General features: G+C 35.7%; 2 protein-coding genes across 4 annotated transcripts; both read right to left on the reverse strand.

The window, feature by feature from the left end:
- Positions 1-2,353: 2,353 nt before the first annotated feature.
- On the reverse strand, positions 2,354-5,762 carry LOC133875123 (heat stress transcription factor A-6b). 3 transcript variants are annotated; one of them, XM_062313149.1, is made up of 3 exons: positions 4,973-5,762; positions 3,651-4,419; positions 2,354-2,851 (listed from the first exon to the last, which is right to left on the reverse strand). In XM_062313149.1, the coding sequence occupies exons 1-2, from the start codon at positions 5,204-5,206 to the stop codon at positions 3,655-3,657; spliced, it is 999 nt and encodes a 332-aa protein (XP_062169133.1). In that variant the 5' UTR covers positions 5,207-5,762; the 3' UTR covers positions 2,354-2,851; positions 3,651-3,654. The 3 variants fall into 3 exon arrangements, with proteins under 3 accessions (XP_062169133.1, XP_062169126.1, XP_062169116.1); XM_062313142.1 differs by having other exon boundaries at positions 3,636-4,419; XM_062313132.1 differs by having other exon boundaries at positions 2,501-4,419.
- A 4,072-nt stretch (positions 5,763-9,834) lies between these two features.
- On the reverse strand, positions 9,835-15,299 carry LOC133875139 (acireductone dioxygenase 2). The gene is made up of 7 exons (XM_062313157.1): positions 15,142-15,299; positions 12,281-12,392; positions 12,099-12,193; positions 11,509-11,623; positions 11,283-11,407; positions 10,257-10,327; positions 9,835-10,147 (listed from the first exon to the last, which is right to left on the reverse strand). Exons 1-7 carry the CDS (start codon positions 15,157-15,159, stop codon positions 10,081-10,083), a joined length of 603 nt encoding a protein of 200 aa, XP_062169141.1. The 5' UTR covers positions 15,160-15,299; the 3' UTR covers positions 9,835-10,080.
- Between the last annotated feature and the right edge of the window lie 8,276 nt (positions 15,300-23,575).

The raw sequence follows: 23,575 nt of genomic DNA on the forward strand, positions 1-23,575 counted from the left end.
GTTTACAATGTAACTCAAACCGTTTGGGCTTCAAACTCTTCTTCTATGTTAGAGATCTTGTTTATGTTATTTAGCGTCGTTTTGAACAAGCGACACTAAATCTTTTTTTTTTTTTTTTTTTTAAGTGTTTGTTCAGTTTCCTTGAAAGCTGGACTAGATCTAAGTTTTTATTTCTTAGTCTGTTCAGTTTCTTTGAAAACCGAATTAGATCTAAGTTTATAGGGGCCGGGTTCTCTTATTCCTTATAGTTTTATTCATCTTAGTAGGCCGCTTCTTTCGAAAGCTACATTTCCAAGTGACTTATACCTTCTTGGGTTTCCTTATGGGCCCTGAGATGATTGTAGTCTAGCTATTTTGGTTGGGCTATTGAGTTGTTAGTTTGCTTTTGTTTTGTCTTTGTCTTTCTCTGTATCTTGTTTCAGTAATTATGAAGTATATATATATATAAGAGTAATGGAAATTTCGATCTAGAATAGGGAAAGAAACTTCCTACTTATCCATGACCTGTACAAGCATACAGTAGGGATTTGTTTCCTATATAAGAAGTAGACAATGGTAATTAAACCCATCATTTTAGATTCTTTTCTTTTCAAAACAATAAAGTTAAGATATTTTCTTTTGGCCGGGGGTAGAGTTGGAGAGATAGAAGAGAAATACAGTTGGCTAGTTGCTACCTACACAATGCCAATCGCCAATTGCACGTGAAACCTACACAGTACTGCTCATGCCCAGCACGTGAAACCTTATCGCTTCAGCAGATCGATAGTACTGCAACATGCTTTGTGCCCAGTCCCAAACGACAAACAAATTATGGCACTAGCTTGCACTACTAAAATGCTCGCCAATAAACTGTGATATATCATATATATATAGATTTCATGTTTCATTTATGATTCGTGACTTAAAAGGCAAATACGCAAAAAAAAAAAAAAAAACATTAGTTTCCTATCATTGAGACCTAGTCAATGAAGACAGACATGTTAACCCATTTGAAAAAGTAATTGAACGTAGGAAAATCAAAATAAAGTTCAAAAATTCTCTGTTGTTTAGTTGAGTAGTTTTGCACAAACGAAACTTAATTGTGCAAAACTACTCAACTAATTAAACGTGTAAACCCTCAAGTTTTCTATTTTAGGAAGGACAAAAATTTCTAACAACCCACGTACAAAAATGATATGTGTCATTTAAACATGTGAGAAACATAAGCTATTTAAATAATATGTGTTTGTCAAATGTCAAAGGACACATGCCAATCTTATATATAGATTGTAGAAAATTTCTTATAAACCGGTTTATAGGAAATTTATGTCATTCTAGCAATTGAAAAAGACTCAAATTTAAAGAACATAAAATGTTTGAGAGAAACAGAAGAAGAGTGGAATTTTTTTGTGATTGAAAACTAGACTGCAAAATACTATCTAGTAGGGGTGAAAAGGTGGTTGTGATTAGCGGTTATTAGTTAAAACCACTAACCACAACTGCCTAGGCGATTATCGAAAATCAACAACCACCTCTTCCGACCGCCAACCGGTCCTCAACAATCAAATTAAACGAAACATCAAAAAATAAAAATAAATAAATAAATAAACAAAACATCATATAGTCTTCATCACAAAGACCTACGAAAATTTCTTTCAAAAAATTTATGGAAAAAATCAATCAAGCTCATCGATGTACAAAACCCAGATCGATCTTCTTAAAAATTTAACATTAAAGCACAAAAACCCAACTGATCCAAGAGAGGAAAAAGAGAGAGAATGAAGATTTAGACTTGAACTTAAAAGTGATACCTGGATGAGGGATGTGCAGTCCGGCGAGGGAGAGGGAGGCAGTGTGGCGGCGATGGAAGACAGTGAATGTGCGATGGAGAGAGAGAGAGAGAGAGAGAGAGAGAGAGATGAGTTCAATGCTATTGCCGGCAGCTTGAGAGAGAGAATGAGCGAATGAGATGAGACTCGAAGGTGTGTTTTTTTCCCTTTAGGATTTAGGGTGAAAAGACGCCGTTTTGGTGTTTAAAACCAAAACGACGTCGTTTCATATATAAAAATAAAGGCGGTTAGCAGTTATTTCCAACTGCTTTTAAAAGTGGCTTTACAGTTTTGCGGTTAGCGATTATAGGCGGTTAGTGGTTAGTGGGCGATTATTTCACCCCTAGACTACTATCTAGTGTTAAAAATAGCAGTTATATATGTATGTTCACTAACAGTTACTTAGTTTTGAAATTAACTATTAATCCAACTTACACTAACTACTATTCTAATAGTAATAATCTACCAATTAAGGGTTACAAACTGCTAATTCAACAGTAATAAAATGCTAATTAATCTAACTGTTACAAATTGCTATTTTAACATATGCTTAATTCTAACCGTTAGATTAAATTATTATCAACGATTATTTAATGATAACCGTTAAATAGTAATGGTTAGTAACAATTATTTAATCACAACTGTTAAATCAAAGTTAATTTGATCTTACAGTTGACTTTACTAACGGTCCAGTAAATCCAACTGTTGAATATACTTTAGAATTGAAGCATCATATTGTCCAGATTGAGTGATCATGATCGTTTAAAAATGGACGGTCATAATCTAATCGCTCCAATGCTTCATGCATGCTAGGTGCCACCGTATACATTAATCCACGACCTCCAGGACACTGATCAAATGCCTAATTATACTGCAGAAAAACGTACAGCTCAAAAGTATAGCGTTAATGAAAACAGTGTCAAGAGAGAAAGTGTACGTAGCATGATCTGAACTGATCGAGTTGTCCGCCTATGGTTTTTATGTTTGGAGCTTAACCCTCCTCAAGTCCAGCTGCATATGAATAAATTTACTCGATCGCATCCCTTGCATAAGAAGCAATTACAATCTGTTAAAGAGTTCATGGAGTATTCTATTTTGAGAACAAAAATCAATATAGCTAGCAATTCAAACGTACGTACCAAGAAGTACTGCATGCCAACAATGAATTTATATCATAGGATTAAAAAGAGAAATTTGTTAGAGTATTAATTAAATTATTAAATTAATTAATTTTTTTTTTTTTTTTATAATAAGCTTAAGTTTTTTAGATAAGTAATTATTTAACATAAGCTTTTAATTCAAACCTTGTGTCCGTCATTCACCTCTCATTTTAAGTAAATAATTCACATACTAAATTTCACTTATTTAAAGGGAGTTTGAACCCACACATAAGGAGAAGTATTAGAATATTAATTAAATAATTAAATTTACTTAAATTTTTGAGGTAAGCAGTGATTTAACCCAAGGCAATAGACACCACTAAAAATTAATGGGAATTTGGGAAACATTAATGATATTAAAGGGCGCCTAAAAGAGATAGAATTGTTAAGTGATTCCATAAAACAATTAAGCAATATTGCAATGTCATGCATTGCCGTATGCTTAATTAGTCCTTTGAAGTACATTCCTGAGTGTTCATGTATTGCATCCGCTCCTTGTCGATACCAAGAAACCCACGCCAAAATTTACATGAATTTTGGCATCAAGGAGACCTAAATAATAATAATAATAATAATAATAATAAAAAACAAAAACAAACAGTAGATTAGGCAGTCAATAGCAAGTCTCCAATCCAGCTCATGGAAGGAAAAAAAGTAGAAAATTAACCAGGACAAGGAGTACTTCTCTATTTGGGAGTACTAGAGGCCAAGAAACCGAGCTGCTCAGCCAAAACATCCACATCTTCCTCATTATCTTCTTGTTCAACACCTAAAATGCCGATTTCTTCTGCGATATTCTGATCATTAAACAAATTTTCCCAGAATCCTTCATCAAGGTCCTTATCTCTACTTTCATGTTCCTGATCTCCATTCTCTATATATTCTTCCACAGGGTTCTTTTGGCTTCCATTTTGTCCTTGCATGTTAATAGCAAGTATGTCCAGTTCTGAAACTTCAAACTCGGACATGCCGCCGGAATCCTGATCAGGCTCAACTTTGACAAAGGTTCCTCCTCCACCTAGATCAATAGGTCGCCTTCTCTTCTTACTTATTGCTTCCTCGAGTTCTTTCCTTCTGTCCTTCTGCTGAACTAATTGTTGTAAAAAGTAGGGATTCTTCATTGCTCTTGCCAAGAAATTCATCATCTGATGCTGTTTCTGTTCTGTCTTTCTAAGTCTATCCTCCATTGCTTGAAGGTAACTTCTAGTATTCTGCTGTTCCTGTCTAAGTTTCACCAGTTCCCCCATTAGAACCTGCTTGTCACGCCTCAACCAATTAACTTCTCCCTCCAATCCAAACAGTCCAACCTCAACACAAGCGTCCAGAGCCTGTTGTGAAGCCTGAGGTTGAGTCGTCGTCTTCCTCCTCATATTCTTTAGAAGATTCTTTCGTCCTCTAAGAAACCCTTCATTGGCAAACTCCCACCTCTCTGGATCAACCTTCCTAAACCCCTAACATTAATCAAATTCCTTCTTAGTGTTCACATTCATATTGAAGGTCACAGTAACAGTTAAGTATTTGAAAGTCGAGAAATGCTATTTAAGAGATCGTTATACGACCCTCGATGAGGGGACAATAAAAATTAGTTATTAATTTTTTATGTTGATCTAAAAGTTAATTTTTACTGTCACATCATTCTAATTATATCAGTCGTATAACAATTTACTAAATAACATTACTAACCTTCAACATCGTATAACATATAGTAAGACCGGAACATCAAAGCTTGTAAAGCCTAAATAAATCATGAGGCAGCAAAAGCAGCTAAATAATGGGTCATGTATATTCTATGTTCTAATCTTTGCACCTTCTTTTTCTATCAAAACAAACAAAATGTCCGCATTAAGCAACCCATTAAAGAAAGAGAAAAAGAGAGACCAATCAAATCTATAAAACAAGAAAAGAACAGAAGCAAACAAAGATAATGTACATATTGAACGAAGATGTAAGATCACCATTCTCTAATGATAAAAGGATGATCGAAAATGTATAATTCATACTTACATAAGTGTTGAGCTGCCTGACAAAGCTTGAGAAATTGTTGTGCTTGAAGAATCTGGGGAGAAGACTCATTGCAAAGGTATGAGGATCCCATACGATGAAGCTGTTGTTCCCTATACTCCAAGAAACAATATGGTTTGTTGTGGGGTCGTCGACGATGTCATAGGTTTTGGTAAGGAATGGTGGAGGGCCTGCGTCATGGAGTCCCTCCCTTGGTTGAGGAGGAGGAATATCCATAGACGGCGAAGAAGACGAACTGGCTCCTGGAAACTCCTCCTTTAACTCGGCCTTGAGGATTCCTGGTTGGAAAAAAGGCACAAAGAAGATTAATTGTGATCTGGGTTGGTCACAGAAGTATGGATTTGATTTGATTTGGGTTTTTGAGAGGATAAAATGGCCTAAGTCCAGAAATTAAAATGCAGTTGAAACTTCGACTTTCAATGAGAGTAGGCTAGCTATTGATAATAGAAGGGTTTCTTCAAATGGGAATAATAATCAAACAACCTTAGACTGGAAAGAGAAGAGGAGATTAGCTAGGTGGCTGTGAAGGTCAAGAAAGGGGAAGAACTCAGGAGAACTAAGAACTAAGGATGTAAATGTGAAAAGGGTATCTTCAATTTATAAATATATTCGCTACTTTTTTTCATTATTTGGTGGTTGTGGGTGGGGGGGCGTAGGGTTCTATTATCTTTTTCCTTTTTAAGGAGATATGAAATGTTAGAGCTAGAAGGCGATGATGAAAAGAGAGAACCCAAATGGGATTCAGATATTTTTCTCTCTCCTCAATCCTTTCACTCCCTTTCTCCTTTGGGAAAGTAGTTTGGCACGCTTATATATATATATATATATATATATATATATATATATATATATATATATATTTGTTTAGTCTACCCAAAATGACAAAGAAGGTTGTGGAGTCACTGGAGTGCGATGGTAGGTAGGAATTTATTGAAGTAAATTAATAAATAACCACCGACCTTTATTTCGTTTAAAATAAATAAATAACTGATTTGTAAAAGGTTTTTGGGTTTTATATTTTGTAACCAGTTTGTATATTTTGAGTTTCGGTTTTTAATGAATTTCATATTCATCAAAAAGAAAAAAGAAAAAAAAAAGTTGGTATAGTGGAAAGTTCTAGAGCATTCTCTAATGGCACTGGATATTTCTTTAGTTTTTTGTGAGATGAATTGGATTTCTGCATTCAGAACTTTTCTGGAATTCCCATGGGAGTGATGGTGTTGTGAAGGGTATTGGAATCCACTGGCATGGCACTGGAAATGGTTTTTTTTCTTTTTTTTTTTTCGAGGAATGAATTGGCTTTCAGAACTTTCTGGAATTTCCATAATGGTGTTGTGAAAGGGTGGAACCCACTGTTTGTTGAAGACATTGAAGAGTGATGTCGGAAGCCAGTCCTAGCAAGTGGTTTTTTAATTAGATGAATTTTTTTTTTTTTTTTTTTGTATTAATTACTATCTGCATATGCAGATATTGATGTGAATATCACTTTTAGGGTGTCGGCGTCCTACCATCTATATATAATAAACATTATATATATAAATAATAAATCATCAAAACGACATTGTTATGGCTTAGGCGTAGGTTATATTTACATTGGTTGGTTGGCTATGTAGTTTTTGTAATGTAGATTATATTTATATTTACATTGGTTGGTTGGCTATTTTACTTTTGTAACACTTAGGCAAAAATGTTAAAATAATGTGAAATCAATACATTTTCAAAAAATTAGGGCTTAAAAAAAAAAAAAAAAAAAAAAAAAAAAAAAAAAAACAAGCCACAAACACTAAAATTGGCCTAAATTATTTTCAAAATTGTTTAAAATAAGCTATAATAAAAACCTAAAGAAGATCCAAAAGACTAAAATAGGCCCAAAAGATCCATTACCTAATATGCAGATAATGAATAATAACGGCGTAGATGCGGTTAGTAAAACATAATGCCGATGTGGATATCTAAAAGTGATATCCATATTTTGCGGATGCAGATACATATCTTGTAAATAATTGCATCAGTATCCACAGCCGCATGTACATCCCTACTCGGAGTATTAAAGCTTTGTAGAATAGCAGCTAGAATGGCTTTTATTTGGTAGGTTGGGATGAGAATATTAGATACTAGAGGTTGTCAACAACTCAACATAAATATATTGGCAACAAAGTATTATTATGTGTTGGGAATTAGGCGGGCAATCAAGGCCCAGGCCGCTATCACTATAGCTAATCAGAGCCCACTATCAAGTTTCACCTCTCAGAGTCTACAGTCGATCGGGGATCACGCTTCCATCCGATTGCTCAAACACCGATAGCCAGAATTTAATGAAACATCACAATATCCGGGATTCATTCCTATTTTTCGAAAAACCCCGAGATTTTGTTGCCATCTCACAGCACCCAGAAATCAAAGCAATCTCCACGCCATACCCTGAATCCCATAATTTAGAGGGTACAGAGATCACATCAATTCGAGTCATACTCAGGCTATATGCCCCATCCCACAATTTGAAGGTACAAAAATCACCTCTCTATTGACACGTAGCATTCGACAATGCCAGCGCCATACCCCCAATCCTTGGATTTGGGGGTTACGGGGATCAACCTCCCATGCCACACTCAGCACCAAGCTACTATATAAACCACACCAAGTATAGGCAAAAGGTTTCCTTCGAATCTCTTAATCTCAAGAAACTCTCTTGTGATTTTGTTGGTATCTATTTTAAAAGTGATAACTACCTTAGGCATTAGAGTTATTTTCTGTCGGCTCGCTCTAACAAGTTCTTTTAATTTGCCTAATCGCTTTCTCATTTGCAGGAACTATGTCTTGGGTTGCAATGTTTTAGGTTTTCGTATAGGATTGAGCCGATGTAAAATGTCAGCTCAATACAAGGATGAGATTGAAGAATTCGACTTCGATTGATGCACAATCGTAAATAGATCGATTAAACCAATGAAAACTTTCCTATACAAATTCCATAGATGTTCGATAGCAAGGTCAATCATTGTTTGATTGATCAAAGATGTGCATCAATTCTCCTTACAAAATCTGAGAGTTTCGATCGACACTTATATTGTAGTCGGATTGATCGAACACATGCAATCCTAAAACCCAAAAGCTCGATTGATCAAATGGCTGCAGACAATTTTATTTTTTAGCTGACTTAACTTTTAAAACCCAGTTTCCATGCTACCTTTAGAAAGCCTCTTAAGCCACGATTTTCATTAAGAGTGGAAGCTATCGTTCTTTATTAATGGAGAGATACCAAATCTTCCTAAACCTAATCTGATACACAAACCCCTCAATTGTTTCCATTAAACCACCATAGAAAAGCTTTCTACTACCAGAGTTCTTGACCTATCGCGGCATAAGACAAACGGGTCATTTGTTGGGGTACAAGCCAGTGTCTAGACTTTAAGGGTTTTGTTAATATAGACCGATTGTAATTGATTTCTTCAATAGTGAAAATTTTCATGGGATTGGTTGCTTTCGGAGCGGTAAAATTTTGAAGAGTTTTTTAAAAGTTTTCACTTCGTTACCAAAACCTGTATTAGATTTATTTTATACTTTATTTGATTCTGGTAATTAACACTGTGAGAATGTTAAACTGTTCTGATTGTTTGCAATCACATATTCACTCCCTCCAAGTTCTATGGGGTTGTACTGCGTTTTTCATCGAGTATAATATTTATGGAGTTGGGGTCCATTAAAATGGACCCTAGTGAACAAATTCTACAAGAAGACGTGGTCGAGTAATTCTAACCTTTTACCAAAGGGGTTAAACGTGATAGAATGGTAAATGTTGTAGGTCTTACCAAGGGTTGATTAGCATCTTTTGCATTTCTCGACTTTTCCCGTTTGTATGTTGCGGGCGTCTTTCAGATTCATTGGTTCGGACCCTGAACTATTTACACCCATTGGGGAACCTAATTATTCAATGGGAAACCACAAAGTCACAAGTAGACAAACTAAACATTAGACGCATTACAAGCTCAATGGGTTTACACTATTTTCAAGTTGGATGTTACATTTTAAAGTGTACGAATCACCTCAATATCTTTTACCAACATGATGATTAAGAAATTTTCGGCAGATGAATACAATCTTGGTGACTATGCCTTCCATTTGGTTTCAAGTTTCTCTTAATTCAGATCTTGTTGGTGAAAAAGAAGAAGAGGGAATTGGTGAGAGAATATTCTGGCAAGGCAAAAAAATAGTATGATGCCAATGTTCAAGGCCAAACATAGAAGATTCGCCCACCCAACAACTCTGGATCCTTCTGAAAAATAATTTTGTCGGGCATATTCTTTGAGGTTCTACACCCTTCCCTTAAGCCCCCATTAAAATATTCTAAGGCCCTGCAAATCTGCAGTGTTATTGCATTGTCAACCATTATTACACAAAGTATAGCCTTTGATTGACCTTGAGGGCCAAGTGCGCACCTTTTGGGGCCCCTTCTCTTAATAAACTATGCACTACATAATAATCGACAAATAGTAAGATATAAGAATCATTATTTATTTATTTGGATTCTTGAAGGAATCGTAATCAGTGACACCTATTTTATCTTTTGGGTTTTGGAGTGTTCGGCGCAAATTATTTTGCTTGAGATCTGCAAAGCACAACATGTCATTTCTCTCCACATTTCTCACCTACTGAACCAGAAGCAGCGTGGTAGGGAACATTCCAGAAGGCAGTAGAAATCCTCCACAAAACGCTCACTACACTAAATATCTCACCCCTTCCCGCAAAGTATGCTCCCATTTAACACCTTGAAATCGAATTTACAGCAGGCACCCACCACCAACAGAATTAAAGCCCAGTAAATGCTAAGCAGGAAGTAGATGTAATAATACAACACAACCAGGAACTTATGCTTATTGCATATATAAAACGTTATATCAGTTTTCATCCATATACAGGCATACAACAGGTACAGATATAGGTTTGCGTCGAGGTTAAGCAGTCTAGACTAGCATAGTGAGAAATATAGGAAAGTAAGGGAACAACACATGCATACCAGACCATACAAACATAGGTGTTTTTATTCAAGCCAAGACATTTTTGTTTAAGATCAATTTTAGAAGCAAATGAAGATTTCAGGTGGCAGTATCAACCGCCCGATCACCAACTCCATTCCCCAAAAATGCTTTAAGATACTCCTTCCTGCATGAAAGAAAACCTCCATAACACTCAAGGAAGCTTGCTGAATGCCCTCTAGACCAAAATAGACAAGTAAGGATGTCCACAATAGAGACAAGAGACAAAAGCATACCTTGCAGGTAGATGATCATGAGGACGATTATATGGAGTCCAAATTGGATCACCAATAAATAGCCGCATTGCCTGAAAAATATATATATATATTTGAGAAACATCTCTTATGTATAATATATCATAAGATACTATGAGAAACATTGGTGGGCCTTTTCAAACAGCACTTTGCACTTGCAGTGAGGCATTGAGAAAACACACCCACAATGCATGTCCCAGGCATGTGAAACCAGTCTCTCATGAATAGCAAAGTGCAATTAATCTAATTTTTCAAACAAGTCCAAAATATGTCCAGCTTGTGTGAGTTATCCATTTAGTAGACATGGTTGTGCCACTTAAGTGATGCGCAGCATAGGAAATTATAATAACAGAATACATTCATATCCAAAGTTTAATAATCTAGGGGTACATTTGGTACGCAATTCGGCTATTCCATTAGAAAAAAAAAATGAATAGCTTTTATTAGGAATGGAAGAAGGTTGAACATAATAACATTGGTATTAGAATATATGATAAGCTTTTAACACTTGAAATAGTCATTCTCATTGCCCATGAAGGAATGACTATTCCTTAAATTGAGGAATAGCTATCCTCTCATTCCAAAGCTATTTTATTCCACCTGCTTTCAGTTTCAATAAAGCTATTCTCTTTTCTAATAGAAGAGTCATTTCGTGTATCAAACGTAACCTAAGTTTTCAAACTATTGCAAGGGAAGCATAAGAAGTTATGACAACAAGAGTACTCTCCAGAGGAGACAATGTCATGTAAGACAAATGTATCACTACATATATGTCAATATATTGGCAACAATTATGCATAGCTCAAGTCTTAAGGTAATGCAGCATTGAGAAAGATAATAATAAGAATAATCAGAACTTAAAATATGGTCAAGAGGTGTATCGGTAGAGAAAAGGTAAAAATCTGGATGGAGTGTGCTCAATGGTTGTGGCTGGAGATGCTTCAATTTGTTTCTTCGTCAGCATGACTGCAAGCTACTTTTATGATCATACATGCATCACATCAATACCTTGATATAGTTGTCTGTATCCAGAGTAAAGCGGTGATAAATTCCAGCAGGCAAAACAATCATTCCCCCCTTCTTCAGCCAAACACGAATCCACTTTTCATTACGGTCCCTGACATCAAAATAACCTTCACCAAAAAGCAAAAAGTCAACAAGCTAATTTTTTTACTTTTGATAAGAAAGAAGCTAATTTTTTTACTATAAACAAAATAAAGACAATTAAGCCTACCACTTCCTGCCACAGCGTAGCGGATCTCCTCATCAGTGTGAAGATGTTCCTCAAAAAAGTTTTTGATCTTCTCCTCATAATTAGGCAGCTTTTCTGGGCAAACCTCACAGAAGTCCTGAAGAACAGTGTCTCTTATTAAAATTATGGTGCAAGCGTGAAGTTGGACTCAATTTAATTTGCAACTTTTTAAATAGCAAGACCTGATTATGACCTTTTAAATGTAAGAATGAATCACAAAAATTTTAACCTACAGAGTCCAACAGAATCTTTTTACTAACCTAAGTTTCATACACATCTAATTCCCTCCACCCTATTCTTATAGGGAGAGGAGGTACCATTTGAAACATAGTTCATTGGCCATAGGGCCCAATCTTATACGTATGTGATGTTTTAGAATGTTGAGCTAACAAATACGTGGATTGACTATTTTTATTTTTACTTAATAATCTAGCGTGACAAAGCATGTAGACTAACCATAAGTTAGTCAAGAACAATCTTGTCTTACAAGACCTTTTGACACTAGAAACATAAAATGGTATGCAAGTGTGACAAACTCAACAAATTAACAAGCATTAGTTTTTCTGACAAACCATGTAGGAATAACCACGGTCTTCACGAATCTTCTTCAACTCCTCATCGGTTTCATAGTTATCAGCATCCAATCGCCAACTGAGTACTCCGAGTTCTACAAGTCAACAGAATGGCTCATATGAAGTCAGAGACCCAAACATTCATTGATCTAACAAATTTAACATTCTCTAAAGATGCTCACCAGCAAGAGTATCTATGGATACAAACTCCTTTGGTTCCTTGTGATGGGGTAGTCTCTGGTCTTCATCACTATCATCCATGTACCATGCTTGAATGACTTCCTCTCTAGGATCCTGTATATATTGAAAGTTCGAGAAGACAACCAATGAATGAAAAATGCCTTTTTATTAGGGAGTATGAAACAATGAATTCAACCCATAAGGTTTTACATGGTTGGATCATTAGGAGTGCAGTTCAAAGATCCATGCAAGACAATCTGACACAGGACAAATTGCTCTTCCCAATCTGATGCAGGATCTTTGAATTAACGCACTGCATTAGCATTAGTTGTGATGTGTTGCGGTAAAGGTCTAGGCATGGTTTTGATCCTACAACAATCAGAGTTCTTTTTCATGGAATCATAGGTTTTGCGGGTTTAATTCAAATGTTCGCCAAATGAAATGGCAGATCACATAGGTTTTTGTAAGCTGCCAGCAATCCCTTTCCTGATTGACATAGTCATAGCGTCCCTAAATAAAGAGGAAGGCAATCAAGAAACTAGTAATAATGGAATACTGGTAGAGCCCATACCAGCAGATCTGGAAATTACAAGATTAATCTCGACTCCCAAAGTTAAAGAAATTTCTAATGAAACAAAACCCGGCAGATTATGACCTGAAATTAACCAAAGCTTAAGACTTGAAGACACGACTAGAAGACTATAAATATCCAACCATGCCTCACAATGTAAATCAAAATTCTAGATTTCTTCAGTCTATGTACTTGCTTTCCATGAAATTCTTGCTGCATGCGCCACTACCAATCTCAATCAGCATCAAATATCCCAGAGCACACCTTTCCTAATCAGACCTCGTTTGTTCTCTCCATTCTTTCAAAACAAGTCAAAAGTAAATAACAACCATTGTGGATTATTAAAGCTTATCTGATTAATCGGGTCCCTTCCCTCATCTAAAAGCAAACACTTGAGTAATTAATTGTCAGCGAGGTTGGAGATCAGAGCTCGTGTCAAGAAAGCAATGGAATCAATGATTAGTGGTATCAACCTTTTAGAGGCCTATTCTCAACAGAGAGAACATGCACAATAACTTATAGAAGCAATTGCAGCAGATAATTATGCTATTAGAAAAACAAATACAGTGTAAATGTTTTTGCAAATTAGCTTAGTTGCAATTACTTGACCCAACATCAGACATTCTCACATAAAACCAAAGTGTTTCCAAGTCCATACTGAAACCAAAAAAAGAAAAAGAAAAAAATTGCACCTAAATGATACGTAGTGAGCACTTGACAGTTATTTTAAGGCAGACCTGAACTTTAAAATAAAAATCTAACAACGTTCATAGAAATATGTCAAAGTAGGTTTGGAGTACAAAAAAACATAGAATATCTTAACTGCTGATACCTTGAACAAGAAAGTCAAGAGTAAGGACCTAAGATCTTAATTTTGCACAGCCATCCAGTGATGATGATGATCATATAGATTTAGCCTGTCAGACAAAGAGTACTGCAAAATTCAGGTTAAAGGGAGGTTCTCTTTGTATTGCCATGTGAAGATTTTAGATATTAGATGGAGTGTTGATATATCAAAGCCAAACCATCCAGTTATCCTGGTCCACTGTGCTTGGGCAAGAGGTAGTTCCCATGCTCATTTTAGTTTCTCCTCACAACCTAGAACCCATATGTGAAGGCCAAATTTAAAAATCCCAAGCATGTCATATTCCCCACCTCTAATACGAGAACTGCCAGCCATGACAATTATGACTAGCACCAATAAAAGCAAGCTCAACATGGCTGATGAATCCATGCATGCGTAGTGCAGAGCATGAGACTGGTTGGTCCCACTTTGGCACATGGCCTGTGATCATTGGCCACAGCCATGCCTATTGAGCAGTTGCAACAACTGTGGAAAGCAGTCCTCTTGATTATGATATACATATGGGAGAGCAAAATATTTTGTAACACTACGAAAAGGCTTCAGATCCAAATAACCTTCCAAACTCAACCAGCATAAGTCATATCTGACCAACTCTCAACTCTTACATCTTATTTAGGTTTGTTGGTACAATAAATACGCCCAAAGCCCACTCAAGTACCCCACTACATGGAAAATGTCAGACAGTTCTAAGCTCGCCACGTGGCAAGCATTCAGATACCATATTCAAGGCAAGCATCCAAAAACCATATTCAAGATCCTCTCACGTTAAAAGGGGTCACTCTCTCAAAAAACCACAAATCACGTAACATGCGCTCTCTCCCCCAAAAATTCTCTCTATTCCGTTATTCTTTCAATACCCTATTGATTTAAGGATCGGAGTGTCTGCCGTGTCCGAAGACCGGCGGTTTTTCCGAGAGCAATTTCCTTATTTTGCCGTCAGAAAAATATCATTAAGGTTCACAGACAAGCATATAGCTTGAACAAAATACCTGAAAACCAGTCCAGAACACAACAAGCTCGCCTCCAAAGCAATATGATTTTTGTTGATTCATCCAAATATATATATATATATATATGATTTTTGTTTCAATATTCCAGCCTATTAATCCGTTCAAATTTCTATAAGAAACTTATCATGCGTGCACCATCAAAGTTAATCTAATCGAAACTTATGCTCTTCAAACCACAACTCAAAACAGCTCATCCAAGCTGTTCATTTGAACCCCCCCCCCCCCCAACAATCGAGTAAAGCATGTAAAAACACATGAAAGTTAAATAAGCATTCAGGCAATCCAAACAGCAATAGATCACTTTTAATCCAAATGAAGTAATTAAGATTAATATACAACCAAGAGATTTTTTTTTCCTCGAGAAAATTTTAATATTTTCCAAGTAAACAAACAGAAACATATGACTAATGTACATACCTTTTCTTGGCCACCCATCGTTCAAATCTAATCCTTCGTCTATCGAACTCCCGAGAAATCAAAGCTTTGATGCTACGCGAGAAATGAGTGCGTGAGAAAACTCAGAAGCCGCTTATATATCTTTTAGGGGAGTTGAAAAGATAAAACTGCCCTTCCCTTATATACGGATGGTGTGTATAGTGCTTTGTCCAGGTTCATTGAATTCTGAGGGTATTTACGGTCAGCGAGTGGAGAGGCTCAGAGGACCGTAAATAAGTCAACAAATTGTTTAGACTTTAGATGGTTTGCATTCAGCAAGGGTCACGCCACTCACAAAAAAAAAAAAAAAAAAAAAAAAAGGGTTGAAAAATGGCCTGCACACCCTTCTTTTTTTTTTTTAATTGTTTACTCAATAACGTGGTAGTTGACAAAAATAATAATAATAATAATAATAAGCAAGTGTGATTAAAAAAATGTTATAATAAAAAGCTGACGTGATAGGTGTTACATTAAAGAGTAAATACTTAAATGTGTAAGAGCGAGAGAGTTTATGTGGCATTTCTCAAATGAGTTTACTAGGTGTTAATTCTTCTTTTGTGAATTGGGTTTGCTGTCTCTTCTCCTTTGAAAGCCCTGATGGGTTGGATAGATTATTTGCCTCATAGAACGTGACTCTATAGCTGCACTTAAGAGACAATGCACAATTTTTGTTTAAACACCAAAAAGAAAAAAATGAAGGAAATTTTTTACTTATAACTCCTAATCTTTTATCACTTTTGAAAAAGTGTATCCAAACTTTAAAATAACTTAATTTAGGGTATTCATCTTTCATAAAGTTTTAATCTCAGTCCTCCGTTTAGATTTTCAGTTAAATCCTAACGGAAACCCCCTCATGTGCGAAACACGTGCTATATTTCTCCTAAACTACCTGTTATGCCCATCTCTTTCATGTGTGAAAATCACTTAAGATACTCCAGATACTTGTCCATTCCCAAAGCTAGTGAAAGGTGGGTTCTTCCTCTTCTATTGTGGAGTAGTCACGGCCACCGATTCTCAAACCTTCACTATAAGCTTGTTCTTCCTCTTCTCTCGGTGAGCAATCACGACAACGATGGTGAAAGATAAATATCTCTGACAATGAATCGAGTGAGTTAAGATTTAACAATCCACTGTATAAATGTCGAATGAAAACTTCATCATGGACATTCTTCACCATAAATAATTTTGGTATCAGGTTTTATTCTTATGTAAATTACAAGGTAAGAAGTATTTGTTAATTTTCCCTAATTTTTTTCTTTAAGGTTCTATCTTTGATTGGACAGAAGTGGTTGATTTTATTTTCGATTATGCAGCAACAAAATGTGAAATGTGATTATTTTAAATGGCGTGATCATGAAATCTAAGGTCAAAGAGTGTTGTTGTTGTGCAAATTTTAATACTCGCAAGCGCACGAATCGTTTGCAATATAGTGTATGTGCAAGTGCGAGATCGTATCCACAGGGAATTGCGTTGCGAAAATTAATTTCTATTTAAACTAATCCTATTTTAACCTAGTTCCAAATTTAGGGGTTTTTGATAAAAGAAAACATAAACAAGAATAATGAAAATAAAGGGGTCTAGGGTTTTGGAATCCACACTCACCAAATCACAACAACCTAATCTCATGCTCATCACACATATTTTGAGGTTCTCACATACAAATCTTAGGTATGCTCTACATTGCTTCAAAAATCATTTAAATCATTCAATGAATCTGTCCATTGAAATCACAAAAGATATTAGGATTAAACCAAATCATCAAATGTATTAGTCGAACGAAACACAATGAATATCCAATGTTTTGATAGATGAAAAACCAAGCAATCGATTTAATGAAACTTATTCCACATCATCACTGGTATCCGGAAACCACAAGAGATATCAAAACATCATTTCAAAAATCGAAGTAGAACAATGAGAAATCAAGACCCATAAACTCAAATAGCATAAACAAGCATGAAACTCAGTTTCTCTTCAATGGTGAGGTTTCATCCTCAACCCTAAACGAAAATATTAGCTACCCATAACAAAAGAAAGCATAAATAAACACCAAGGATGCATTAAAATCAAAGAAACTTACAAGGATTTGAAGTTCTAAGACAAAATCAACACTAGAAGCCCTAAACTACAGTGAGAACGGCGCCTAGGGCGCTCCCAAGCGGCCTCCTCTCCTAAAAATGAGAAAAGAATGGTATTTATAGAGTTAGCTAGGGTTTCTGAAATTCCAGCTCCGCAAAAATTCGATCGATCGACTTTAAATTCGATCGATCTACTTTTCGATCGATCTACTTTAAATTCGATCGATCTACTTTTCGATCGATCTACTTTAAATTCGATCGATCTACTTTTTCAGCACTTTAGAAAATCCAGCTTTTCTCTGTATTTTTGCCTTGAAAATTGTCATTCTACTCTTATTGCCCTGCAAAAACGCAAAAACACTAAAACTAACCAAAACATTAGAAAGTAACAAAGCTAAAGGTTTAACTAATGTAAATTAAGGGGTCCAAATATACACTTTTTGGCACTCATCGAATACCCCCAAACTTACATTTTGCTAGTCCCTTAGCAAAACAAAATGAAAAAGAAAATCAAAGCATGAAGCATAAGTCCTCTTTCGTGGGAGACACGATTGCATTTAGCGTATGCAACAAGCCTTTTAAACCCCTAGGACTCCCTAGTAGACGAGTGAAGTCTCGTGAGGGTTTGTCAGAAATGATACCCACAAACATTCAAACACTATGCTGTCAACAAGAAAGAGTTTTACCCAAACCATGGTTCATACGTCATTGGCATGCTTAAAAAGACAAACCCCATCATAAACATCAACAGGGGATCCAATCATCAAATCACTCATAAATGGATAGTTAAGACATTACATTTCCTCAAAAGTGTAGAGTGAAATCAACATGCAATTATGAGGTTTCATTTTAATCTCAAGATAAGTACTTCAAAAATCATTGGAATCCCTATCAAATGAAACAATCAAGGCAAGATATGCAAATTATTTTATTTTATTTATATATATTTTTTTGTTTTTTTTTTTTTATATATGTTGGCTGTGCAATGCTCGGCTCCCTTAAGCTTTCTAATTGACCCATGTAACGAGTGTTGGGCCAGTGGCTCCCAAACCAGATGGTCTTAGGGCACTAGATGTAGAAACATCCCTAAGGGCTTAATTACTCAAGTCAAAAAGACTACGAAGCCAAACTAGCCATACAATTAACCAAATTGAAATTCTCACCTTTTGACGCGAACACTCAATGCTTAGTGAGGCAAGATGCCCGGTTACTCAGTGAAAAACTCAAAATGATCTTTTTTTTTTTTTTTTTTTTTTAATATATATATATAAATATCTTGCAAGCCAAGGTTATTTATTAATAAGTCATCCAACAATTCTCAAAATACACAATTAAGTACAAATTCATACCCCACAGATTACATGCTAATGTGCTCGTGATAATTCAACTCAAACAAGTGAAGTCTCACTAGCCCAAAAATAAGTCAAAAGATTCAGATTCCCAAAGACATGATGTGTTCAAAACTGTAAGCAAGCCGATGAAATGCAAACCACAGCTATGGCTTAACTCAAACTTGACAACATAATTTTTTTTTTTTTTTTTTTAATTAAAACATTTTAAGAACAAAAAGACAACTAAAAATAACTAAACAAATAGAAATATTAAACAAACAAACAAATGGACAGAATGTTTTTCCATACCCCCAAACTTGAATTACACATTGTCCGCAATGTGTAGTGTAGAAATACATTACCAGAAATACGGAAACATCGAGGTGTGAAAGGTCAAGGCGTCCCCCAAACTTAAACACCAAAACACCTGTCAACAAAAACTAACAGCAACATTTCTCATAGAAACAAACATCAAAAGGTTAATTGCTGTTAGAAATAAAAGTAAAATGAAAAGAAATAAAAATGAAAGAAATCAACTGTACAAAAAGGTAAAAGAAAATTTACAGTGCCTTCCCCGATCATGTGGATGTCCAACCAATCCCTTCCACCCTTTCTTCTTTAAGAATTGATGTCCCTCGGGAGGAATGTTTCGCCATCTTATGTAGCCAACTTGCTTGCTTCGAAGGATCTTCTTAGGACGATGGTTCCTAGATTTGCACGGTTGTGTGCATAGATCCTTGACAATTTTGGCATAAGATGGCTCTTTGAGACATTTAAGAATTGAAGCTTGGAGTTCATGAAAAGTCTCAAGAGGGATTGTGATGAAGGATTGAGCTTCAGTACTCATTTCCTTATTATTGGATGTATTTGGATTTGGCGGGGGTGCTGCTTGCTCAAGGTGCTCCTCATTTTCTTCCTCATTGCTATCCACAATTTCCTCATTCTCAAACATGGTGATGGTAGGGACATGCTCATGACAAGAATGACTAGCATCATCCTCATCAATCATGTAGTGCCCTGCAACCATCGACTGACTCTGACGCTCTTCTTCCTCTATTCTGGTGACTTCAGCAACCAGATATTCAAGCTTTCCTTCTATCCTGGCAATCGCATGAGTGTTTTCCATAGTAGCATTCTTCACGTCACTAATAGCCTGACCTGTGAGCTCCATGAAGACCTTGAGAGTGTCTTCCAAAGTGGACTGTGAAGAAGAGGCTGGATAAACGTAGGATGAAGGATGGGAAGATTGGTTATCAAACTGTGGATAATCAGGATAGTGCAGTTCCTGAAATTGGGGAGCACAATTTCCCATGGCTTGAGCTTGCCACGAGAAATCAGGATGGTCGCTCCAGTCCGGGTTGTAAAAATTGGAATTTGAATCAAATCCCGGACTAGAGAGATTGGTGTTCATTTGCTCATAAGACAGATTGCAGAATTGTTCCCAGGAGGGACAACTACTAGCACTATGATAAGGATCAAAGCAATATGAACATGGTTCATGTGGGTTGAAACTGTAAGGGTAGTTGGTTGGAGCAAGTGTCCTACCACTAGGTGAAACATGTTGTGCAGAAGAATCACAATAATTATCAAAGTAAGAATCCATGCTTCACTTGCACCCTATAGCATGCAAATATCCCACAAAAGAAATGAACCAAGTGTTTTTTTTTTTTTTTTTTTTTTTGAAAAATTAAAAATAAACTAACAAACAAAAACAAACAACAAAATAAGGTAAAACAGAAACAAAATATTTAACAAAAATGAACTAAAAACAAGCTGATTTTTTTTTTTATATATATTTTTTTATTTTTTTGGTTTTCTGCTGCTTAGAAAATTCGCACAATCGAAGTAAGGTTCGATCGATCGAGTTTCGATCGATCGATCGACTTCGCGGGGCACTCAGAAAGTGCAGAAACAGCAGAAACAGAACCGGGAACACAAACAATTTTCTGTGTTTTTTTTTTTTTTTTTTTTAATAGCAGAACGTAAAACAGGAACAAAACAACAATTACAAGAAACAAAAATCTACCTAAACTAGTAGAAAAATAAAATCAATTCAAACAAAAATCAATTTCCACAAACAAAACAATTCCCCGGCAACGGCGCCAAAAACTTGTTGTGCAAATTTTAATACTCGCAAGCGCACGAATCGTTTGCAATATAGTGTATGTGCAAGTGCGAGATCGTATCCACAGGGAATTGCGTTGCGAAAATTAATTTCTATTTAAACTAATCCTATTTTAACCTAGTTCCAAATTTAGGGGTTTTTGATAAAAGAAAACATAAACAAGAATAATGAAAATAAAGGGGTCTAGGGTTTTGGAATCCACACTCACCAAATCACAACAACCTAATCTCATGCTCATCACACATATTTTGAGGTTCTCACATACAAATCTTAGGTACGCTCTACATTGCTTCAAAAATCATTTAAATCATTCAATGAATCCGTCCATTGAAATCACAAAAGATATTAGGATTAAACCAAATCATCAAATGTATTAGTCGAACGAAACACAATGAATATCCAATGTTTTGATAGATGAAAAACCAAGCAATCGATTTAATGAAACTTATTCCACATCATCACTTGTATCCGGAAACCACAAGAGATATCAAAACATCATTTCAAAAATCGAAGTAGAACAATGAGAAATCAAGACCCATAAACTCAAATAGCATAAACAAGCATGAAACTCAGTTTCTCTTCAATGGTGAGGTTTCATCCTCAACCCTAAACGAAAATATTAGCTACCCATAACAAAAGAAAGCATAAATAAACACCAAGGATGCATTAAAATCAAAGAAACTTACAAGGATTTGAAGTTCTAAGACAAAATCAACACTAGAAGCCCTAAACTACAGTGAGAACGGCGCCTAGGGCGCTCCCAAGCGGCCTCCTCTCCTAAAAATGAGAAAAGAATGGTATTTATAGAGTTAGCTAGGGTTTCTGAAATTCCAGCTCCGCAAAAATTCGATCGATCGACTTTAAATTCGATCGATCTACTTTTCGATCGATCTACTTTAAATTCGATCGATCTACTTTTCGATCGATCTACTTTAAATTCGATCGATCTACTTTTTCAGCACTTTAGAAAATCCAGCTTTTCTCTGTATTTTTGCCTTGAAAATTGTCATTCTACTCTTATTGCCCTGCAAAAACGCAAAAACACTAAAACTAACCAAAACATTAGAAAGTAACAAAGCTAAAGGTTTAACTAATGTAAATTAAGGGGTCCAAATATACACTTTTTGGCACTCATCAGTTGTCAAGGTTGAGGGAGTGGTACGAGAGTTTGAAGGCTGAACGGGAACTAACTCGAACAAACATCTCGAATAAAGTTGATAAATGCAAGAATGAAGCTAAGAAATACAAGTAGAAACTAGGAAAATAGAAGAAGAAATTTCGGTCAGTGGAGAGGAAGTACTAATTTGCATTAATTTGTTTATGGGTTATATTTTTGTTGTCGCTGGTATATCCTTCCTCTAACAAAGAGATCAATGCCTCAAGGATGATGTTGCCTTGATTATTTACAAAATGTGAGAATGACCGTATCAAAGTGTGATTATGTAAGACTTTGTAATGCTTTGACTCTTGGATGAATTTTGTAATGCTCTGACTCGTGGTTGCATTTTGTAATGATCCAACTCTTGGAAGTATTTTGTAATATTGTTATTGATGTTAAAAAACAATTCTTGTAATTGCTCTTTAAGCTTATGCCAATTGTTGTTTATGCAAACTTGTAATTGGTTTAGTAAAACTTTGTAATGCTCCAACTCTTGGAAGCATTTTGTAATGTTTTTATTGATGTTAAAAAACAATTCATGTAATTGCTCTTCAAGCTTATGCCAATTGTTGTTTATGCAAACTTGTAATTGGTTTAGTAAAACTTTGTAATGTTCCAACTCTTGGAAAAATTTTGTGATGTTGTTACAAATAGGCAACAACCAAATTGTTAGAATGATGGGTGCATATGGTCTAAAACCATAAGCTGTGTAAAGCTTATAAAAGCTAAACAAAAAAATAAGTTGCAATATAGTTTGCCAAGTCATAGTTTGTAGTATTTCCCAAAATACACATTCCAAAAGTTGCACAAGTGCATACAATGCTTAAAACCAATTACATCCAAATGCTACAAAAGCTGGACCAAAAACATAAGTTGCAATATACATCCAAAAGTTAGAAATGACCTACTCCATATATTTCATATACTTCCAAAATAACACAATAAGTTTCATACACATCCATCCAAAAAATTACATAATACTTTGCCCAGTCATAGTTTGCAGTATTTCCCCAAAATACATATTTCATAAGCTACACAAATGCATACAATGCACCAAGTCATAGTTTGCAATATTTATCAAAATACATATTCCGTACGTATACATTACAGTATTTCCAAAAAGTTAGACAAACATAATAAATTAAAATCTCCTTGCCATATCACAGTTGCCACATCTTTTCCCTGGTTATTATTGATTGCAATGGTATTGCATTTTCTTTTTTTCGTCCTTGCAGCTCATTCAAAACAATGTGGAGGCATGTTAGTCGTTTTTACTTTTGCTTTGCTTATGTCAAAATCAGGATGGGCAACCTTGAAAATTATTCCACTATTGGGAGGACCCCATGAACATGCTGGTCCACTTTCTGAAATTTTGGATGGTCCAGCAGGGTCACCAGTAAGATCAACAGGTTTTTCTTTACTGTTTGGGCCCCTAACATGTGAAACTCTTGACCTTAGTCTATCATATAGTTTTGTCCTAGTGGCCAATCTGAGAGTGCCCTTCTTCCTACTACAGGGTGCAACAGAATCTCCCATTGCATTATTCTCCCTCCTGCTTGGTGCGGTAGTGACAGTGTCTACACCCCTCTTACCCTCTTTCTGCCCCTAGTTGGTGTAGTGTGTACATTGGTTGAACCTCCTCTTTTTTCCCTCTTTCCACCCCTACTCGTTGTTGGTGTAGTAGAATGACCCAACAATAGGACACTCGAGGAGCCACCCGAAC

This window comes from Alnus glutinosa, chromosome 1 (assembly GCF_958979055.1).
Source record: "Alnus glutinosa chromosome 1, dhAlnGlut1.1, whole genome shotgun sequence".
Taxonomy (NCBI): domain Eukaryota; kingdom Viridiplantae; phylum Streptophyta; class Magnoliopsida; order Fagales; family Betulaceae; genus Alnus; species Alnus glutinosa.

What these genes read in the sequence shown, in the direction of transcription:
- LOC133875139 (XM_062313157.1), bottom strand. An exon ending in ATACAGACAACTATATCAAG is followed by an intron (nt 10,328 to 11,282) that starts GTATTGATGTGA and finishes TATATTTTTCAG; the next exon opens with GCAATGCGGCTATTTATTGG. An exon ending in CATGATCATCTACCTGCAAG is followed by an intron (nt 10,148 to 10,256) that starts GTATGCTTTTGT and finishes TCTTTCATGCAG; the next exon opens with GAAGGAGTATCTTAAAGCAT.
- LOC133875123 (XM_062313149.1), bottom strand. Translation starts at nt 5,206, where the DNA reads ATGGATATTCCTCCTCCTCAACCAAGGGAGGGACTCCATGACGCAGGC. An exon ending in TCAGGCAGCTCAACACTTAT is followed by an intron (nt 4,420 to 4,972) that starts GTAAGTATGAAT and finishes GATTAATGTTAG; the next exon opens with GGGTTTAGGAAGGTTGATCC.